General features: G+C 37.6%; 1 protein-coding gene across 16 annotated transcripts in view; it reads left to right on the top strand.

Annotated features, from left to right (window-relative positions):
• LOC134529158 (eukaryotic translation initiation factor 4E transporter-like) overlaps nt 1–21,876 on the top strand; it is a 262,122-nt gene that overhangs the window by 229,382 nt on the left and 10,864 nt on the right. For 9 of the 16 annotated variants that reach the window (XM_063362949.1, XM_063362953.1, XM_063362944.1 and 6 more), the window contains 5 exons: nt 522–691; nt 790–1,098; nt 4,584–4,817; nt 8,299–8,418; nt 17,028–17,251. In XM_063362949.1, the coding sequence (XP_063219019.1) occupies nt 522–691; nt 790–1,098; nt 4,584–4,817; nt 8,299–8,418; nt 17,028–17,251 (1,057 nt within the window). The remainder of the gene's footprint in view (nt 1–521; nt 692–789; nt 1,099–4,583; nt 4,818–8,298; nt 8,419–17,027; nt 17,252–21,876) is intronic. The other 7 variants (XM_063362951.1, XM_063362945.1, XM_063362948.1 and 4 more) reach the window with 1 other exon arrangement.

Below are 21,876 nucleotides of genomic sequence, written 5' to 3'. Positions count from 1 at the left end.
GTGTAGCTGTTAGAAAGTCTTCACACATATGCTCTCATAAGGAGTAATATTTTGTGTGTGGTGAGGTATACTTCAGCCAGCCCACTTCTGGGTATCTAGAAGAAACTAGCAGAAAATAGTTTTTTTTGCCATAGAAGAGGCTCCATGGTAAAACAATGGAATTGCATTGAGAGGGACCCAGGTTCTAATTACAGCTTAGCCATCCTGATCCGGCGATTATTCAAGGCACTTGCTGGGATGGTTTCTTTCGATAGGCAATGGCAGATTTTCCCCCCAATTTCTCTGCATTATTTGTATCAGATTCTAATAACGTCACTGTCAGAGACGTCATGTCTAAATGACAAAATACTTGCTGTAGCACTATTGGATAACATTAAGACTACAATAAGGCTATTCAAAATCAAACTGCATGAGAGTTGGCAAGAAGTTTCATCATATGGTTATTTCTATATAAGTGTAGATAAATGCTTAAGTAAATCACTGTCAATAATTGCTCATATAGTGAAATTTTCTCTTGACAGGTCTGTGTCCCCGAACATGTCTTCAGCCAGCACAAGTGCTGGTGGAAAAGGAAGCACTTCTCCAGCCAAACACCTCTCACCTACCCCACTTGCATTCACACCAACATCAGTTTTGAGGAAGATGACAGCTGAGAAGGAATCTGATGTCTTGAATTCTGCACGTCCTGATGGTAGGGCATGTTTAAGTTTGAAATTACTATTTTTCTCCTGCATGAAGTGTTTTAGAGAATTGGTGAAAGCTTTTTTTTTTTCCAAATGTTTAATATAGAGCAAAGCAAGCTTCAGCAACTGCAGGCATCTCATCTGCAAACTGTACACCACCACCATCACAACCTCCACCACCAGCATCAGCAACATCATCAGCAACAGCAACATCATCAGCAACAGCAACAACATCATCAGCAACAGCATCATCAGCAGCATCAACAGCAACACCACCACTACCAGCAGCAGCAGCAGCAGCAACAGCAGCATCAGCAGCAGCAGCAGCAGCTGCAACAGCAACAGCAACAGCAAAGGCAACCACCATCACAGCTTTCAAACTCTGTGAATCCATGGGGAATAAGTAAGCCACCAGGCAAGTGTCACTACATGTTCATTCATTAAGAAAGTGTTAAGGTTTTTGCCTTTGGGCATGTTGGTAAACTAATACAAATAATTTATTTATGTAACTATAATTTTTATTTTTATTTATTATACATTTGTTACATGCCCACCAACAGCAGTTGGGCTTTTACGGTGGGCACGACACTTATAGGCAAGGACAACAAGGACTAAATACTGAAAATGACAAAATGACAATGACAAAAAAGACAAAAAAAGTCACTTTAAATGTGTGGAAACCCCTCCCGTTGGTACAGAGAGCGGGAAAGCACTATCTGAGTAGAATCCACAACAGGCTTGCAAATTATCTTGCCTGTGTGTGCTTGTACTGGAAACTTTGTATTATAAGTATTTATGCAGGTTTTACTTGAAAATGTGATGGACAGCTGCTCATTTTTGACTTACATTTTTAGTAACTAGCATCTTGTTAAATGTTAATATTATCCTTTGCTCTGTATTGCAAAGCACACTCATTTTTTGCTATTTATCTGATACTTTATTTGTAGACTTCGAAAGTGACTTAACTTAAATTGAAAAATGAATTGCATAATTTTTGTATAATTAGTTTCAAAAGCTTTTTTAAAAAAATTTTGAATACTGGCCGTCAAGGAATACTAATTGGATAACAGAGCTAAAAGTTTTCTGTTTCAAAATCTGTGCCATTGGTTACTTGATATAATCATAATTTATCTCTGTAAAATTCATCTGGAGTGCAGTCGATCATGATGGTGAAATAGTTGTTCTCCTTGATCTCATTGATAAAGGTATTTCGAACTTTGTTTGCCTTTATATTGATTTCATTTTGTATTGTCTTCGACAAATAGAATACCTGTCCTTTATTTACGTGGTCTGATACTTGAGAGTAGGATTGTATTTGGTGAGCAGAGTTATCAAATTAAGAAAATTTCCTTGACTAGGTTCAGGAAATTTTTCAGTGAAATCACAGTGTTTCTTTAGAACCTAAGAAAGACAGTTTGTGGCAAGATACATAACAGCATCCATTACTACATGTAGAATATGTCTCCATTTTTTATTTCTCAGAGTGAATTAATTGATCAATGTCACAATTTATGCCCTGATACTATTTTATTTGCTGCAGATGGGTTTTCCATTTGATAAAAAAACATTCTTTGTGTTTGTGATGTTTCATGCTAGGATAATCTTTCTGAAGCCTTTTTTTTTTTCAATTGAGACCCTTTGTACACAAGGCTGATGTAGAATTGCTGGTGTATAGCCAGGATCTTTTAATATTTTCCTTATTTGCCATTGTTCCGAATCACATATGATGAGTCAAATGCCTACCGTTGCATTCAGTGGACCTAAACTCTAAGTTATTTTGATGTTTATCATTTAGTAATACAGCTTGTTTGCTTTAAAATGACCTTTGTTGATCTGTAATTTTTTCATGGTCCGGGCATGTACCTGTTCCATTACATCTATATAATTTTTTCTTTGCTACTCGACTGCAATAGATGCTAGCTCACAGCCATCTTCCTGCTGAGATAATACCTATGATGAAGACTGTTTCCCATCATCTGAGCCTTGAAGCTTTGACTGTTCAGTCAAATTATCTTGAATGTCCAAATTACAAGAATTATTCAAAATACCTGAAATCATAGTATCGGAAGTATCAGTGGAGCTTAATGATGTGCCTGCTTCGTAAAGCCATCTTCTCTTCTTAGAAGCTGATTTATTTACTTCTTCAATTTTATCCTTCGCTCTTTTTCTGTTTTCAACCCCAGAAAGCTTTTTTCTTGATGCACACATCATTTGCTCTTTACTACCTAAAAATATAAATAAATACATTTTAACACTGGCTAATGCCCAAATTACGAAGCCCAGCAAAACAATTTTGATTTTTGGTAACCACCTCTCGTTACAATACAAATGGATTAAAAAATAAAGTAAAATATGCCATAACAAGCTTCCACAGATTGGCAGAGAAAACATTGTTAAAAGTAGAATCTAAAATAATATTTTTAAAACTTTAACAAAAAACACAGAATTTACTGAATAAAACTTACAATGTAGTAGTGTTTTGTACTTTAGCTACAAAATTTTAGTCAAATAGGACATAACACAACTTGTACTCAAATTAATACATCAAACTGACTATTACACCTATAAGATAATATATAAATTTTACATGTTATTCCTGTTGATGGTTTTATTTCCTCTATGGTTGTTTAAATCTTTGGTTTTCGCTAATAATTATAATGCTGATTACTTGCACACCCAATTAACCACATAAACTACTATCGACTCTTGATGTTAGACTTTTCGGGTTTATTCGGCTCAGCTCGTGTAGCCCCGTCCCCTTTTGTCTGCGGAAAAGAAAAATCAATCTAAAGATTTTTTCTAGATGCAACGTGGATTCTCCTGGCAGAGACATCACGTACACTATGCACGCGTTCAAAAATCAACTTAGGATACGTACAGAAATTAACTTAGGATCCGTTAAAAAACCAGCTGGGTTTCGTTTCAAAATCAAATAATTAATCAATATAACAATATGCGCTGAATGCTAGGCGCTTTGTGAAAGAAGTTTTTTTTCCTTCAAACATTTGAATTTGGCATCCGCTGAAATATCTGCCCGGAGCAGATCCCCCGGTTGTCCCTCCCCCCCCCCCCTTCCCCCCCCCCCCCCCTTTTCAACATCCATGACTGGCCACAGCATTGCATACACACACTTAGCTAGTTACAATTAACTTATTGCACAACACACAGCTTAAAATGCACTTGAGTATTTAGGTTGGCTTTGTCAGGTAAGGTAACTCCAAGCAATAACTTTCCATATAATTTTCTTTGCCTCGAGTAACAACTGAGGCAAGTCGGCCTTAATCATTCTACATTCTTTTGCACAAATTGAGTGTCACCTCTCGACTTCTTGTTTGAGCAGCATTATTTCTCTTGCGTGAACAAACTACCACTGCGAAGAGTTTTGCTTTGATAAAAAAAAAGAAACACAACTAACCATAGTTGTAAAAAATAAACTGTGATATGTTCATTTGCAATGCTCGTTGCAGGTAAAGCTGCCAATTAGGCTTTGCGTTTAGGTTATGTCATTTAATAAATTCAATGTACATTAATCTTGGTTTTGGAAAGATGCTTCAAAGAGGTATGTTTTGCCAGCCGAGATATTTAACTGCTTTGGTCTTGACGGTTTTGCCGCAAGCACAATTTTAAATTTTTCCCTTTTTTTAAGTTAAAAGCCATAATTTATTTCTCCTGTAAAACACAGTTGGTCTTTAAAATCTGCATATAAAAGTTCAAAATCTCCAACATGGACATAAAAATAAGTTTTTTTTTTGGTAATGTTAATCAGAAATCTTAGAGTAATGAAACTTGTCGGGTTTGCCGGATTCACTTCTCGAGATATAAAAATATTAGTTTCAAATTTAAAAAAAACAGCCAGGTGTTAGTCTTGGTGATTTTATCATAACCTGTTTCTGATTTCAGGTCGAGCGATTGTGAAAGGCAATCCAAATTACCATTTTAACCCTAACTTGGATTATCATAAGCAGAAGCATCAGCAGTCACTCTCAGCACAGCAGCAGTTGCTTCTGCAGCAACAGCAGCGATTAGCTGCCAGTTATGGAGGTGGTTGCTCGAAGTTAAGTCATTCAAGTTTAACTGCTGTGCCTCCTCAACAGATCAACTCCCTCATTATGATGCACAGGACCAACCCTAGGGGTGAGTACTTACGTAGTTTTTTGTGAAACGTTTTTCCAGGTTGTTTACTTTTTGATTTAATACATTAACCTATTTTTAAATTAATAGTGATAATAATTATCAAAATTTGGTTATGTAACTTTTAAATAGAAAAATATTTTACAGCACAAAGGATATAATTAATGTGTGTGTGTATATATGTATATGTATTGCCCGAGCTTTTCGCAGTGTAGACACTTGTTTTTTTTATAGAGAGTAATTTGAATACATGTGTTGTTTCATTACAGATATTTAAACTACTGGTGGATTGAGGATGGGAGTAGTAGGTTTTGTAATTAAACATAAATGGTAAATTTTTTCTTTGAATGTCAAGTGTGCAAAATTTCATAATAATACCATAATTCGTTTTTAAGGGGTAGGAATGTTGGATAAGGTGTTTCTTTGAAATAATACGGAGACTGATTTTTTTAAAAATATTTTTATTTTTTTGTGTGGTTGCATGTGTGTGGGTGTGGTTGCATGTGTGTGGGTGTGGTTGCATGCATGTGTGGGTGTGCATGCATGTGTGGGTGTGCATGCATGTGTGTGGGTGTGCGTGTGTGTGGGTGGGTGTGCATGCGTTGTTGTGTGGGTGGGTGCGCATGCGTTGTTGTGTGTGTGGGTGGGTGTGCATGCGTTGTGTGGGTGGGTGTGCATGCGTTGTTGTGTGTGTGGGTGCGCATGCGTTGTTGTGTGTGTGGGTGCGCATGCGTTGTTGTGTGTGTGGGTGTGCATGCGCATGTGTTGTTGTGTGTGTGGGTGCGCATGTGCATGCGTTGTTGTGTGTGTGGGTGTGCATGTGCATGCGTTGTTGTGTGTGTGGGTGTGCATGCGCATGTGTTGTGTGTGTGGGTGTGCATGCGCATGTGTTGTGTGTGTGGGTGTGCATGCGCATGTGTTGTGTGTGTGGGTGTGCATGCGCATGCGTTGTGTGTGTGGGTGTGCATGCGCATGCGTTGTTGTGTGTGTGGGTGTGCATGCGCATGCGTTGTTGTGTGTGTGGGTGTGCATGCGCATGCGTTGTTGTGTGTGTGGGTGTGCATGCGCATGCGTTGTTGTGTGTGTGGGTGTGCATGCGCATGCGTTGTTGTGTGTGTGCGCGTGTAATTAAATGAAGACAGTAATTTTCAAGTGTGCAAAATTTCAAGAAGTCACAAAATTCATCTAGAAAGGTTGGGAAAGGGGACAGGGTGTTTTTTTTGGGGGGGGGGGGGGGGGATTTCTTGTGGACAGTGACCTTCCTCTTTTTTAAAAACAGATGTAGACATAACTTTTCATTTTTCTTTATTTGTCAGTTGTGCAAAATTTCACCAGGCAGTACCAGAGTTCCACTTTAAGGGAACGGTGATATTCCTCTTGTTTTGAAGGTCAAATGTGTAAAATTTTATCATGCTCAGAAGCATGCACTAACAAGCAAACTCATTGTGTTTTATCTATGGAGATATATTCCCAATCACTTCAATTGCGTTTTTATTACATACAAGAAAAAAATTAAATGTTTAATGCCTACCTAGTGAAAATTTACTAAATCAATGAACTGACCTATGTTTTAAAAGTTACAACATTAAGTTCAGCAAATAATATTATACATTTTTCAAAATATGGTGTTAAAATCCAATAATAAGATGTATAAGGAAATCTGTGACAAAAAAAGAAAGGATTGTCAGACAACATGATTTTAATCTAGAGCCTTCATAACTGAAACATGCACTTAACCTTTGTGCTAAATTGACACACTATCATTAAGCGGAAAATATTGCAGTTTGAAACTTTACCTCTTGAATCGCGACCTCATTTCCTCCTTTATAAGTGGGCCTGTCCCTACCGACTTGTTGCCACAGGGGGAATCTCCCCCTGACTGAGCCTCCAGCTCACTCACTCGTGCTTCAAAGCCCTTGGCCACTCCTACTTACCAGAATGTTTCGGCCTCACCAACCCCAAATTTCGCAATCAGGGTACAAACTAGCGGAGTGGACCCCGTGTTGCTCGTGCCGCAAGGGACAATGCCTCACGTTTCACCACAGTGTGACTCAGAAAGAATCGTCAGCCCGAGGCAGTGCCGGAAGCGTGGTTGGCTCACGCCACACAGTATGTGCGACACCAGCAGAACCACCGCCCGGGCCACTCACATGCTCTCGCCACGGAGTTGTGCCACTCTGAAACTGTGGCAACCCACACAGCCTGCGCCAAGAAAGACAGAATTTTAAAGACTGCTGTGCCAAAAAATTTTGGAACGCGACAATATTTAGAATTATCATAGGCTAACTAACCATTTAAATGTTGGGGGGTAGTTAGCTAAAAATCCTAGATTAATTAATTAATTTACTTTTTACTAGTAACATATTGAGACAATTGGCAAAACTACTAAATATAAATTAAGTTAAACATGCATCTTATACACATACATGAACACTTGAAGAAATTTCTTGGGTGCTGAAAAAAATATTTTAAGTTCAAAAAAAAGTTGTGTTATTGCTTAAATGAAGTAATGTCCTTGGGACACGGTTGATTTGAAATTTTTTTATTTATTAATCCTTCATGAAAACAAGTCACAATGGTCACCATCTTCCGACCACAAATCGAGCACGTGTCAAAAATACAAATGGCCACACGAAACAACTTTACTGGCTCAAAATAGAGTTACTGTCCATTGGTAGGTAACGAAAGATGAAAATTATCTTCGTAATAAAATCCCATATTTTTTTGCAACTCTTGGTACAAGTTACTCACTCCATGTGTTGGGCTATTACCGACGACTGTGATCTAACAAATATTAAATGTCTAAAAAGGTTTTAAGTTTGACGTAGACAGACCCGCAGTCGCAAAATTTTCTCTTACCGCATTAATATATTTCTTGTGAGCCATCGCCCGATATGAGACTTATCAGTACCTTGTACAGACGCTGACTGACTTTGGGGTCACCCTTTGTCATCCAAGAGAAAAAAAAGGGTGTTCATGTGAAGTAATCTCTGAACAATGACTAGAATGCACAGGAAAATATCAGCCAATCGTGGCAAATGGCAACAGCGCTTCGACTAAACCCAGGTTCTTTCCATGCTTACAGCAGAACTCTAATTATTACATGACTGGCAAACAATTGCATCAGCCAGCTTTCAAACACAGAACCACAGCAAAATAATACAAAAGAAAATTACAAGAACATACAAATGTAACTACAAATAAACAGAGGTAAAAATAACTTAAAAAGTACGAAACAATTTAAATTATGATCATACAACATGCTGCAAATGCACAAATACCTCTCAAAAGAATAAACAGCCTGTATTTTAATATATCAGAAAATCTAACCCAAGTATTTTTTTCTAAGTTCAAAAAACTAATAAACTTATATAGAAAGTGGGAACACTTAACATGTCCATTCCAAGGCAAATTCGAGGTTAATATGTATTTGTCAATTTTTTGTTTACTGTGAGAAGTGTGTGATTTTTTTTATGGTTTCTAGCAGGAAACTCTGTGTCAAACTACCAAAATCAGCAACCACCTCAACACCAGCAGCGACATAGTCCCTCCCTGCAGCAGTATTTGCTCAATCAATCGCTTAGCACCTCAGGTCAGAAAACAGGTAAGCGGGAATTTACCTCAGGATTTGTACATACATAGGATTATATTCTACTAGCAAAAGGTTATAGTGTTTGTAATACAATTTTATTTAATTAGTATTAGGGTGATGATTCACCAGAAGTATATTGGAGAATACTATTTAGTTACTTTTGCCTATTTTTCAAATTAAATGTAACACTAGGTGAGCTATGTGCCTGCACTCATGGAACTTAGTGCCTTGCCATGCCCAGAGAATGATACGGGGTGCAGTTTATCGGTGTATACCGGTCACTGCTGCTAATATGTGGGAAATGTGTGAACTAGCTGCCTGTGAAAGCAGAGGCCTATAAAAAAATTAAAAAATTGGTCTAGGTAGAGTAATGTAAAGAATGAACGTGTGAAGTGGGGTGTTGGAAAAACTTATTTAAAAACATTAAATACAAAAAAAATAATTGTGTCCAAGGCTTTAACAATTATAGGTACAGTATTTTGCTGTTTACAATAAAATAAGATATGCTTGAACAGTGAAAGTAACATTGTAGAAAATTTATTTTTAACTGGCATGACAAATTGTTTAGCAATAAAGATTTAATATTTTATGTGTTACTTCAGGAGGACACCTCACCTCCCTTGGCCTTCCTGTATACACCCTTGGATACAATTTTGATTATATCAAAATAGGCACAAAAAAGGACCAAAACAAATAAAGTTCATACCCTGCTCCACCCTTAACATGCATGGCATGCAAAAAATATATTAAATGTGATATGCTAAGTAAACAAAGTTGGAAATTGTATGTCACTTATCATATTCTACTTAAACAGTTTGTTCTTAGCTCCTAATGTAAAACATTTATAAAAAAAAACATAACTGTATGACTACAATTAAAACTGTGGGTACGATAGCAATTTTAAATTATCTATTTTGGGAAGATGAAGCACATTTTATTGTAAAATAAATATTATATTTTATTGTAAAATAAAAATAAAAATATTATATTATTGTAACACTTGTTTACTTTTGTCTCTCCTGTGATCAAAATGTTGTAGGCTCTAACTTCTTCTGGCTTAGAACACAATTTAGTAACAAAGCAGCTTGAAAACAATCCCTAGTTTTTTTTCTTGTAGCATTACATTAATTAATATCGGTAAAATATAATTTTTATTATTACCAAGGTAAATGTATTATCTAGGCACGTGGGACTGTTAGTTGAAAATTTTCTTTACAGTTTTGTTCGTATGTTTACCAAGGTACTACGTGTTCAATTACTGCAGCAGTTATGTAAATCATGTGCTGTGGTTAGGCCTGGTGTGTAATTTTGTATTGGTGCACCTGTCAAAAAAATTAACATTGTGGGGTTTTGTAACACTACTTACGTAACTTGTTCAATTTCTGTTGTAATGGAGTGCTTGTGTGATGTTAGGTCAGCCGACAAAAGTAGTTTAAACACTTCATGAAAGCTTTTATTATTTGTGGGATAGATTATAATTGAAGACGAGAGTGGATGAAGGGGACATGATACAATTTGTAAACATTGCGAACATGGTTAACAAAGTTTAGTTAGTTTTTATATTAAACATTTTTTTTATTTTTTATTTAATAACTCAAATTATGGTAATTATACATAATATACTGTTACGGAGAGAGAAAATTAAATAAAAGTGTAAGAATATTTATTACAAAAAAATACTCAACTCCTTTATTCTTTGCTTAATTAACGTGAAGTTTCAAATCTAAAGTAAAGGTGAATGGGATACTAGCATTAAAATATATATAAAAAAAATTTTTTTGTAATTTTTGCTAGGTTAATCTTGGCAGAAAATATTTTGATGATAGTATTGATATTCTGTTTTCACAAACTTACTGTGATTGTTTTCCTCAAATTTTTTTACTATTTTCTCCCAACACTTTCAACTTAACCTCCTACTTGACATTTTTTTTTTAATTTATTTATTTCTTTATAAAAAATATATATCCACCTTTCTAAATGGCTTCATTTAGTCTGAACTTTCTTTATATAAATAGGAACGTAATTCTTCTACCCTTACCAATTTAATCCTTCCCAATGCTAACCTTTTCCTTGTTTTCATCTTTTTTTACTGTTTGTTGAGTTGAGTTGATTTGGCAACTCGATTTTGCAAAAATGGTCAGTCTATCAATAACATTATTTTGAGATGCTTTTCATATGCTCTCTCGGTACTACTCAGGTCCATATACTGCCTCATGCTTGAGCAAGACCTTTTCAATACGGCCTAAATCTCTTGAGTCCAGATATGAATGTCCAATGTCGGGAAATTTCTGGTCAATGATTGTAAAATAATCTTTCATAATGATATAATGGTAAAGTACTATCCTATTGTTATGAACTATGTGGGGAGAACTGAGTTCATAGTGGATAGCCCATTAAGTTTTCCAATTACAGGTTTACTAATTACTAATATTTACATTACTAATAAATAATTGTACTTAAAAATGTCCAATCACCAATCACTGGCACTTAAAAATGTTTATTCGTGGGTCAATCAATGTCTGTCAAGTTCCACAGTTCGCACTACTCACTGGAGCTGGGCTCAAAAGTGGTTCGCCCCTTACCACGCGTCTGTCCACACAGTCTCGCGCCACTCAGTCGCACTCTTGATCCCGTCGCTCCGCGTCGCACCACTTTCGCGGGGGAGGGGGGTCTCGCACCCTCTTCGCCATGTCGCACTTCCCTTCGCTCGCGAAACTCTCCAAACTCTCGGAACTCGCTGGAAACCCGTCGTGCGGACTCTCGTGGCACCCTCGTGGAGGCCAGCATTGCTGATTAAGTACCTGGGGCGCCCTTCTCGAACCAACGAGAGCGGCTGTGACGTGTCGCGTCATCCCGGGCCGACGTGACGCCTCAAACATCGAGAAAGACTGTCCATTCATGCCACTCCGCGCGGCGGCCCGCGGAATTCCCAAGGCCGCTCGGCGATAGATAACAGCACCGAGGAAGGATGCTGCACTGGGAGAGGGGAAGGGGGTAGTGATAACCCCTGTACATCATGAACGGCACATGACTCCAGTGGCTGTGCAGGGCTGCCAGCCAGCTCTGAACCTGGCATCGTGGTCTGGTCTCGCACGTTCGTAACACTATTAAAGTTTTTATTTTTTCCAGCGCAGGTGTCCAACTATGAGTAGATGATGCCTATTAAGACACGATTGGTCCATCTCTACAAATCTTGGTAGCACGCTAGCAACCTCAACATTACCACGGTTGGCTATGTCTTTTGGCCACGTGCAGCAGACAGCTTTTGTTTTTATTTGGTCAACAACGTCGATACCCAGATTATAAAACCAAATATGATGTAAATAGAATGCCGTAGATTTCTGTATTTTCGAAAGTTGGACAGTCTGGTGTAAATTTACTGAGAGTTATGACAAAGCCCTATTGTTTTTAGTTTTATTTCTATCAGTGGCCATCGCTTCAACAGTGGTGTGTTAATTTGATTCATGCTCTTAATTAGTATTTCCAGCATAACAAGTTTCACATGTGGCTCTTGGGGTAGCCAAAAGACAGATTAAATCCAGTTAATAAAACACTTTTTGTTATATGTACTTTACTTGATTTTGTATTTTTCACGTAGTTCCTCCTCACACATCGTTAGATAAAGTTCATACATTTTGGTGACATTTTAAAAGTGGTCAGAAATAAAGTTTTGTATGTATTTTTGGTACGTGAGTAATGAGATTGTTTGGCTGGGAAGATTGATATATGTAGTTTAATGCATTGTATAACCTCGTCATCCATTTTATGAGGGTGATTATTGTGCCTGCCTATTCTAACTGTATGCGAAGCAGGAGGACCACTCTTAATTTTGTGGAGTATGATATCCACCTTCTTCCGTGATATTTGATACAGACCACATAAGCCCACTTAACAAACCTCTTTCAGACCTGCCAACTTGTACGATTCTGCCGTAATTTGTACGGGTAATTGCAGTTCTTACGTTTTTACGGGGAGCAGCATTAATTTTACGCATTACGTTTCTGCTGGCCTGAAATTCTACATTGACTAACGGGCTAGGCTAGCGTTTTCAATCTTGTGCCATAAAATAGTGTACTTGCATCGGTAAGTACCATATGTACAGTTTTTGTACCGTATTTTTGTTAGAACAGTGCCGTAAATGTCACGTACAATACCACAGTTTTGTAATGGTTTTTATGGCAAGAAGAAATGAAGTACCGATTTTAACGTGCTGCAGGATTGTTTTAAACGCATTTTGTGGTACATGTACTGTAGTTTACAGTACAGAATACCATATATTTGCACTGACCCGGCGACATTTTTTGCCGTGCTTCCACAGTACTGTGCGCTGTGGTGAATACTTTCGAAATCATTAGATTCAGACATCAGACATCGTAATTGTATACTGGACAGTTGTATATGCGACAATGTGACGTCATTCATTCACGTTAAGATAGTAACCTTTATCTATGGGATAAGGACACGGACCGCCCAGAGGCCACAGGTTCGGACTGTTGTAGATGCGCCCGTCGTGTACGAGATTGCAGGTTATGCTCCACGCGTGTAGTGTTGTGTGTGATAACAAATAGTGGTTTGGTTTACATTAATTAAAAAACTATAGTGGTTCAGTGAAAGCAAAATATTTACGATACAGTTATGTTTGGGAGTGTATTTGAGTTTCACATTTCGTTGTGTAGTGAAGCAAGAAAGAAATAAAGTTGTTTGAGTCAAGGCATCGATTATTTTTCTTTTTTGTTGCATTAATATAGTACTTATGTGCCAACAAAAGGTATAAAATGTGTGATAAAAAGAAACAATACGTTCAAGTGTTTAGATCGGCATACTCTACACAGTTTTCATGTATTCTGAAGTCGGAGAAAGGTGAGAAGCATGCGTTTTGTTCAGTCTGTCGCTGTGATATTAATATTTCTCATGGGGGCAAAAATGATATCACTAACCATATCAAGTGTGCGAAACATGTAAGCAATTTCAAATACCAACAGGAAAATAAAAATATTAACACTTACTTTGGCACAAATAGTGTTGAAAATGAGGTTATTCAGGCTGAGTGTTTATTCACTGGTTTTTTAGTGGAACACAACATACCCTTCAGTGTTGCAGATCATGTTGGCCCACTGCTTAGAAAAATGTTTCCTAAGTGTGATGTGGCTAAGCAATATAGCTGTGGTAGAACAAAGACAACTGCCATTGTGAATGAAATGGCTTTAGATGCAGTTTCTAATATTGTTGACTGTTTGCAAAATGGGCCATTTTGCCTTTCTACAGATGGTAGCACAGATTCTTGTTCCAAACTTTATCCCCTTGTGGTGACATATTTCGATCCAAAGAGCCAGTTAATTGTGAGTTCTTTGCTGTTGATTCCTACATTGCAGGGGGATTCCACAGGGAAAAATATTGGTGAACTGTTGCTCACAGAGCTCAAACGTTTGGAGGTGCCTTTTGAGCATTGTGTAGCCTTTTGCTCTGATAATGCCCCTGTAATGGTTGGCGCTAAAAATGGTGTTGTTGCACTGTTAAAACAAAAACAGCAAAATTTCATATCAATTGGCTGCTTTTGTCATTTAGTTAACCTGGCAGCAGAGAAAGCATCAGCCAGCATTCCTGTGAAACTTGACGAGATAGTTATAGATATTTACTACTATCTGGAAAAAAGTTCCAAGAGAAAGGACAAGCTTCAAAAATTCCAAGAGCTGCACAATAAGGAAACTAGAAAAATTTTGAAACATGTTTGTACGTGTTGGTTGACATTAGGTTCAAGTTTGGCAAGAGTTGTGGAGCAGTGGGAGCCACTTCTTAGTTTTTTCAATGAGGAAGTTAAGGTTACGAAATCTCAAAACTCTTTGTCATCATATAGAATTCCAAAGAAAGCTGCAATCTGCGATGCCAATCCTGGCCTAAGCACAAAGAAAATAAGCAAAAGAAAACCAGAAAGTGACGAGGGTACAAGTATGAAGAGGCAAAAATGTTCAACTGAAAAAATTGAAATCATCACCAAAAAGCACTATGACCATTCTCTCACGAGAAGAAAAACTTTTCATGTTCCTGTCATCGTCATTAAACAAATCCTTTTGCATGTTTGTGTTAAGTGTCACCCCATTGTTTGACAAACTCAACTTAACTTTGCAGTCAGTCAGTCCACAAATTCACATATTGCAGAAGTTATTGTTGGATTTTTTGAAAGAGTTGTACTCAAGATTTGTGAAACCAAGTGCAGTAAAGAACATTAATTTGCTGGAAGTAAATTACCATGAAGAGACCAATCTGAAAGAAAGTGGTGACTTAGTTGTTGGATGTTCAACAGAAAGGATTGTCGCTACACTACCAGAAAAAGAAAAGAAAATATTTTTTTCTACAGTTCACAAATACTATATTTCTGCTTGTGATTATATATTTCACAAATTTCCGTTGAGAAATGAAATTCTTAAAAGGGCACAAGTTACTCAAATAGAGAATATTGAAAGAGCCAACTTCTGTGATGTTAAGTATTTCATTGACTTGTTCCCAATCATTTTACCTGTAAATGGTGGTGAATCCAGAGATGTTGCTGTAGATGAGGTTCAAAAACAGTTTACATCTTTGCAACTGGAAGATTTGTCTGCTGTTATTTCCAAGCAAGACAGAATTGATGCTGTTTCGTCACACATTGGTAGCATGAAGTCTGCAGACACGTCGTTGAAGTATGACAAGATTTCCAAAGTTATGTTGGCTGTTCTGTTAGTTCCACACAGTAATGCCGAATGTGAAAGAATTTTTAGTGTTGTTAAAAAAAATAAAACTGCATTCAGGTCATCTTTAAGTAATAATACAGTTCAAAACATCTCTGTTCTTAAGAGCACTTCATCTGAGTGTTACAACAGAAGTTATAGTGAAGACTTTGTGAAAAGAGCTAAGAGAGCAACAACATGTTATTTGCAGAGCCAAAAGGAAAAACCAGCAGTTTGATTTTTGACATGTGAAATTTGTGCAATTACTTATATGTGATGTTTTATGACTTGTGTAGGGTTATTTCAAATTTCAATTTTAAACTTTTTCAGAAATTTTATAGTGTGCTAAGTTTGTTAAGGTTTTACAAGTGTTTGCTGTGGCATAATTTTAACTTGAGTGTGGCAAAATTCAGGGGGGAAAAATAACAAACATCATCCAAAATAGTGGTAGGTAAGTTGGTTTTCAAGAATTTTTAAAAGAAAAAGTGAATTTTATGTAAAGCATAAGAAAATTAAGTTTTAAAAATTATTTTTCATCTTGTTTGTTTAAATTATGGAGAATAGCATTCATTTGCATGATATGTGATGTTTGTGTGTAAATATGTGTATTACATATGTTTCCCACTTATTTATGTTGAACAACTGGTGTGTATAACTGACATTAAATGCCGTGACCTATTTACGCACTTTTTGGAAAATTTTAAAATCTTACTGATAAGCAACTTTACAAGTTGGCAGGTCTGCTCTTTTGTTTTGCCTTTGTGTTTAATAAAATATTTGAAGGTGGTATACTTATTTTTATTGGCGTTCGTACGATGTCGCACAACAGGCTTAATGGTTATGCAATTGAAGAGAAACAGTTTTGGTATTTATATTTTAAAACAATCCTGTAGGATTGACGGTCTTTCTTTATCAAATTTAGCTAGAGTAATCAATCCTACTATTTCATGACATAATACCCCTTCATTTATGCTTTTCTGTGGTATGACCGTATTTTTGTAGGACAAGTATTCATCCCCTCTTTTCCTTGCTAAGGCTGCTACTCTCTTTTTCCATTTCCTTTCATTTCTTGGACATTTTTTCAATTTATTTTCTTTGGGAGGGAACTGTTTTTATTTATGAGATGTAACTGGAATCTCTTCTATAATGTTTCTTTCTATGTTTTGCCGACTTTCTCTTACCGTTTGTGGTGTGTGGTTTTCATCTATAACATAGTCACCGACACTGGTTTCTGTGTTATACAAAGAGTTTTCAAGGATTTGGTCATCATTACTGCCTGAAGAAAAATTAGAAAATTCAACATGTTCATGCCCATTTTCATCTAGATTAAATAATGGAACAATATTTATAAAAGTGTAACAATTTTTGTTTCACAAGGATTGGCATATATACGTGTCTGTTTCTTCATCTGAGGGAATTTTCGGTATTTAGCAAAGTATTAGTCTGGTCTGTTGAAATTAAAATTGGCTCTATAAAATGGTGATTGGAAAGGGGCAGATTCTGTGTCCTCATAATTTAAAATTTTGTTATGATCTATTGAAGTTGATGGTACTAAAAAGTTAACATTATTTTAATTTTTCTTCAACAAACTTATCATTTTTACATATAGCTGCTGATGTGCTTTTCCCATCTGTAAAAGAAAAGTTATCAATAGTAATAAGTAGTTACTTTTATTAATCGATTAGCCATAACTTTTCACTATAAAATGGTACGTATATATTAAAAACATGCTCATTTTAAGTACATAGACGAAACACGTTTTTGCCACACGTCGTTGAAAAATAATCGTACAACTCTTGTTTCCATTTCTAAATGTAGAACTAAATAAAACTCAGAATTTTGGTTCAATTGCTTAATGCAGAATTTTTTTGATTATCGATAACATGTATAGGTGAGATGTTGTTTTTTATAATTCAGGTATGCAGCAGCCACCACCTACACTACCTTTACCTACGCATAGGATTGGCAACTCCTCGCCGACAAGCGACCAGCTGGCTCGATGGTTCTCCCCAGAGCTGCTAGTGCAAGCCCATGCAGGTCAGCTGTTGGACATGCCTCCGATTCCATCTGCCTCGAGCATACTGAGCCTCGAGGAGTTGGAACGACTGCAGCAGGCCGCTGCAACTGCTGTGCACAACTAAGTAAGCAAGCTCTACTTTTCAGAAATGCAGGATTAGTGCATCAATAAAAAAGATTGTGTAGTCAGGGATACCAACGTCTACGGATTCTCCGTAGTTCCTACGGACAGAGTATGTAAACTACGAATCTCCGGACGGTGTATGGCTGACTACGGATGCGCGGCAAATTATTTAGTAGTCCTCTTTTTTGGCGTTCAGTAAATTTTTAATCGGCAGACAAACATTATTCTAAGAGCCGTGATCCTTGTTTTATGTATTTATTAATTACGTTGTATTCATTTGTTAGTGAAGAATGCGGACTACAGGCCAGGCATCGCGAAGATGTTTATTGCGTTCTTTGTTTTGTGTAGTTCACCTTCACAAGGCTGGCGCGCGCGCGCGTCGCTATCCGTGCAGCGTTGCCATTAAAGTGATGCGTAGACGTACCGATGTTTCGGTACTCGTAGCAGTAGTTTCCAGGATGTTCTGTTACGTGCGTACCTGTCTTACGCGGCGAGCGTACCATACTCACTAAGCGACTAACTTACTTGCAATGTTGCCACGCACTTCAGTTCGGGATATTGTTGTTTACACCCGGTTGCCAGTATTAGTTTGCCTTTGCCGGTTGTAGTTTTTGTTTGCGTTATCTGTTGAAATGTGGAACAGTGGTTGTTAAAATAAATTAGTCATGATATAAGGCGAAGTAAATATTCAACAACCATGTCGGGCGATGAATGCACGACCACGAAAAGACAAAAGGTCGCAGCGCAGCGGTTTCGGACTGAGTATGCACGCGAATGGCAATGTTTGAAAACCAGCGAGGTGTCGGAACATAGTGCTTTTTGTACCGTGTGTAATTGTGACTTTTCAGTCAAACATGGAGGCCGTGATGATTGCAGGCGACACATCGCTTCCAAGAAACACATTGAACTTGCGAAGGTTAAGGCGGGAACGAAATCATTAAGTTCGTTTTTTACCAAGACAGAGAATTCTCACAGCATCATGAATGCGGAAATGCTATTTACATGTTTTATAGTAGAACATAATTTACCACTATCATCAGCAGACCACGCCGGAGATTTATTTAGGGCCATGTTTCCGGACTCTACAATTGCTAAGAAATATGCATGTGCGCGTACTAAAACAACTGCAGTTCTCAAGTCGATGGCGCAAGATACAACACGCGATGTTGTTTCCATCCTGCAACATGGTAAGTTTTCCATGGCAACTGATGGCAGTACAGACCAAAATAGTGTTAAACTCTACCCCATTTTGGTCAGTTACTTTGACAGTTCTAAAGGAGAAATAGTAACTGCTTTGCTCTCCATTTTAGAAACAGACGACAACACTGGAAAAGGAATTTTCTCTGTTATTGATTCAGAGATGAAGGCAAAAAATATACCTTGGAAAAATTGTGTGGCATTTGGCAGTGACAATTGTAATACAATGTTAGGGCATTTGCGAGGAGTAGCATCCTTCTTGAAAACAGCAAATCCTAGCATAGTAGTTCAAGGTTGCGTGTGCCATTTATTGCATATTTGTGCCCAGAAGGCTGCAAAACAGTTGGGGAGTGACATCGAAACATTAGTTGTTGACATTTACTATTACCTTGAAAAAAGCTCAAAGAGGAAAAAGGAATTAGTTGCTTGCCAAAAGCTGTGTGGTTTGAAAACACACAAAATTTTGAAATATGTTTCGACCCGCTGGCTGTCATTATTGGATGCTATTAACAGACTTTTGGAACAGTGGGATGCATTGTTAGAGTTGTTTGGTGTCGAAGATGAGTCAGTTAACGATAGCCATAATTCTCGTTTCTTAAGTGTAAGGAACATTTTAAAATCTCCTCTCACCAAGCTGTACTTTTTGTTTCTTAGTAGTGTATTACCCGCTTTCACTTCTTGCAATGTAAAGTTGCAATCTGAGGCTCCATCCATACACATTGTTAGCAGAGAACTGTTGGCCTTGTTCACAGATCTGTTGATTCGTTTCATGAAACCAGATGCAGTTGTTTCAACTAATTCTGACATAACTGAGGTACAGTTAAAAAAACGGCATCAGAAATCAGATGAAAACCTTGTGATTGGAGCCAAAGCAAGAGTTTACTTAAGGGAAAATGAAGAAATACTTTCTACATCACAGTTGAAGTCATTTTATGAGTCTGTCAGAAATTTTTTTGTTGTAGCTTGTGACTATATGATTTCTAAACTGCCCATGAAGGATAAATTTTTGAAACACACTGAGATAGTGGATGTCAATCTTAAGAAAGAGAAGAACTTTTCATCTGTAGAGTATCTTATGTCTCAATTTCCTGGGGTTGTCAATGAAAGTGAGATGGATGAAATAGAGCTTGAATTCAGTAGGTACCAGATTGACGAACTAAATCAAGAAATCCTAGGTTCACCAAAAATGGACGTATGTTGGGGAAAAATCTCCAAATTGGTAGATGCGAGTGGCAGTGTTAAGTACAAGGTTCTCCCAAAACTTATGCTGACCATATTATTAGTTCCTCACAGCAATGCTGCGACAGAGCGTATTTTCAGTATAGTAAGGCAAAATGCTACTGACTTTCGTGCAAATCTTGGAACTGAGACATTAAATGCTTTAATGGTTGAAAAAATAAAAATGGGTGCACACGGAGATAAATGTTACAAAAAGAAGTTTTCCAAGAAGCAACTAGAAATGGCTAAGCATGCTACTGTTAACCAGTTGAAGCAAGTAGGGGTGCATAAGGAGGATTTATAAATTAACTTGTTGGCACACTGCTGAAATGAGACGATTTTGTAAATATGTGTGTGTATATTGTCGCGGGTTGAAATTTTGCAGGGTTGTTGAAATCAAATTTAGGGACTTTACTGACGGGACTCTGGGCTGGCTGCTCTGTTCACTCGTCAGCGCAAGTGGCGTGACCATGTAATTGGGGCACGGGGCCGGCGCGGCGCGCTGCGGGCTTGCAGAATTTTGTTTGTTTGTTTGGCCGCGCGCTGGCGCAGCCACGGGCCGCAGTTACTGGGGCGCGCTGTCGTAACAAGCCGCGCGGTGTGGCCTGCACATCGGGGTAGAGGGGGGGTAGTCTTCCCAGATGTTCTAGTTAGTTGTTTAGTAAATTTGACTTCAATAACGAGCTTTTGTTATGCTAGGCGCGGCAGGGCGCGCGAATTTAAGCGCAAGTGATTGGTGACTTCAGGCTCACTCAGGCGGAGGCTATGCGTCTCACCTGTGGTCACGAGTTGTTAGTTCGTTCGTGATGTAGGAATTCAAGCTTTCGGGCGGAAGCTATGGTCGACGCCAGAGGCCACGAGTCGTTTAATTTAAGTTAGGTCATAATGTAGTCGTCAAGCTTTCGGGCGGAGGCTATGGCCCTCGTCAGGGGTCACGCGTCATAGTTTTTAAAATGTAATGTTCGTTCGGGATTTCAAGGGCAGGAGAGGCCCCTACGTTATTTTTTTAAAGTAATCGATCAAGAAAGGCTTTTCGGAAAATGTGAGTATGGACTTATCTTTGTTTTAATTTTAAGTATTAATTATGATTTGAGGTATTCGGAAGGACTAGGGAAGTGTTTAGTGAAGTTCTCTCATTCTCTCTCTTGTAAGGTCGTTCAATCGTTAAGGAAGTAAAGAGATTATTGTTTTAAATTGTAATCCCGCTATTTAAATGTTCTTTAAAATGATGTTGAGTATTTGACTTTAAGAATAAAATAATTTTAATTAAGTATTATGTTATTTTGCAAAATCTCCTTAGTTCAGCTCTCACCAGACATCCTGTACGGGATGACGAACCTATGATCCTAGGTACAGTAAAGTATTTTATGAAGTTAAGACTAGTTGATGCCAAGCGAGTTGTTTCTATGTAAAGAGCTACGATTCTCGCCCCCCCCTCTGAAGGTGGATCGTGACAGAAATGGTAGAGTTCGCCGGGTAGGTTCTATTTCTGGAGAGAGAGAGAGGTAGATTTTTATGTTTATTATTAAGTTAGTTTCAGCTTCTGATAGCAGGTTATTAAGAGTTTACTTGAGGAGAGGATTACGGAATTTTAGTCTATAGTGGAGGAAGTCTTTGAGATTTTTTTTTTGACGTAACAGATGTTTATTTGAGGATACTTGTAAGGATAAAGTTTATAGTGATAAGTTGTTTTAAGTCGTTGAATTTATTGTAGATTTATATCGGGGATTATTACGTGAGGAGAATACGTTATAAGTTAAATGCTTATTAGAGATAATGCAAGTGGTTTAATTTAATTGAAGTTCATTTTAAGATTGTAGGTTAAGAGAATTATAATTTAAAATAAAGTTTTTTGTCGTAAATAGGAATTATTTTCAAGAGAAGTTTGTTTTGTTTTCGTGCGCGTAGGAGACGAGACGTACGAATTAAATCAGTCGAGGGAAGGATAAACGTTAGAAAGGAATTAAAGAGAAAACGAGAGTTTATGTAAAAGAGAGTTATAGAATTTATAGTGATGTTTTGTTTTAATTAGAAAAATGTTGAGAGTTGTTTCAGAACGACACGTCAGTGGACGTGGCAGAATGAACACGTGACGGGGAGGTGCTGAGACCTAGCGGAGAACGGAGGAACCGCAAGCGAGGGTTGGCGCACCTGATGGAATTCGGTGACGTCACGGGCTCATACGGAGACGTGGACAGGCCGTGACCTTGT

This window comes from Bacillus rossius, chromosome 2 (genome assembly GCF_032445375.1).
Source record: "Bacillus rossius redtenbacheri isolate Brsri chromosome 2, Brsri_v3, whole genome shotgun sequence".
Taxonomy (NCBI): Eukaryota; Metazoa; Arthropoda; class Insecta; order Phasmatodea; family Bacillidae; genus Bacillus; species Bacillus rossius.
The sequence above is the reverse complement of the archived record's forward strand: the minus strand, read 5'-3'. Positions and strand labels throughout refer to the sequence as shown.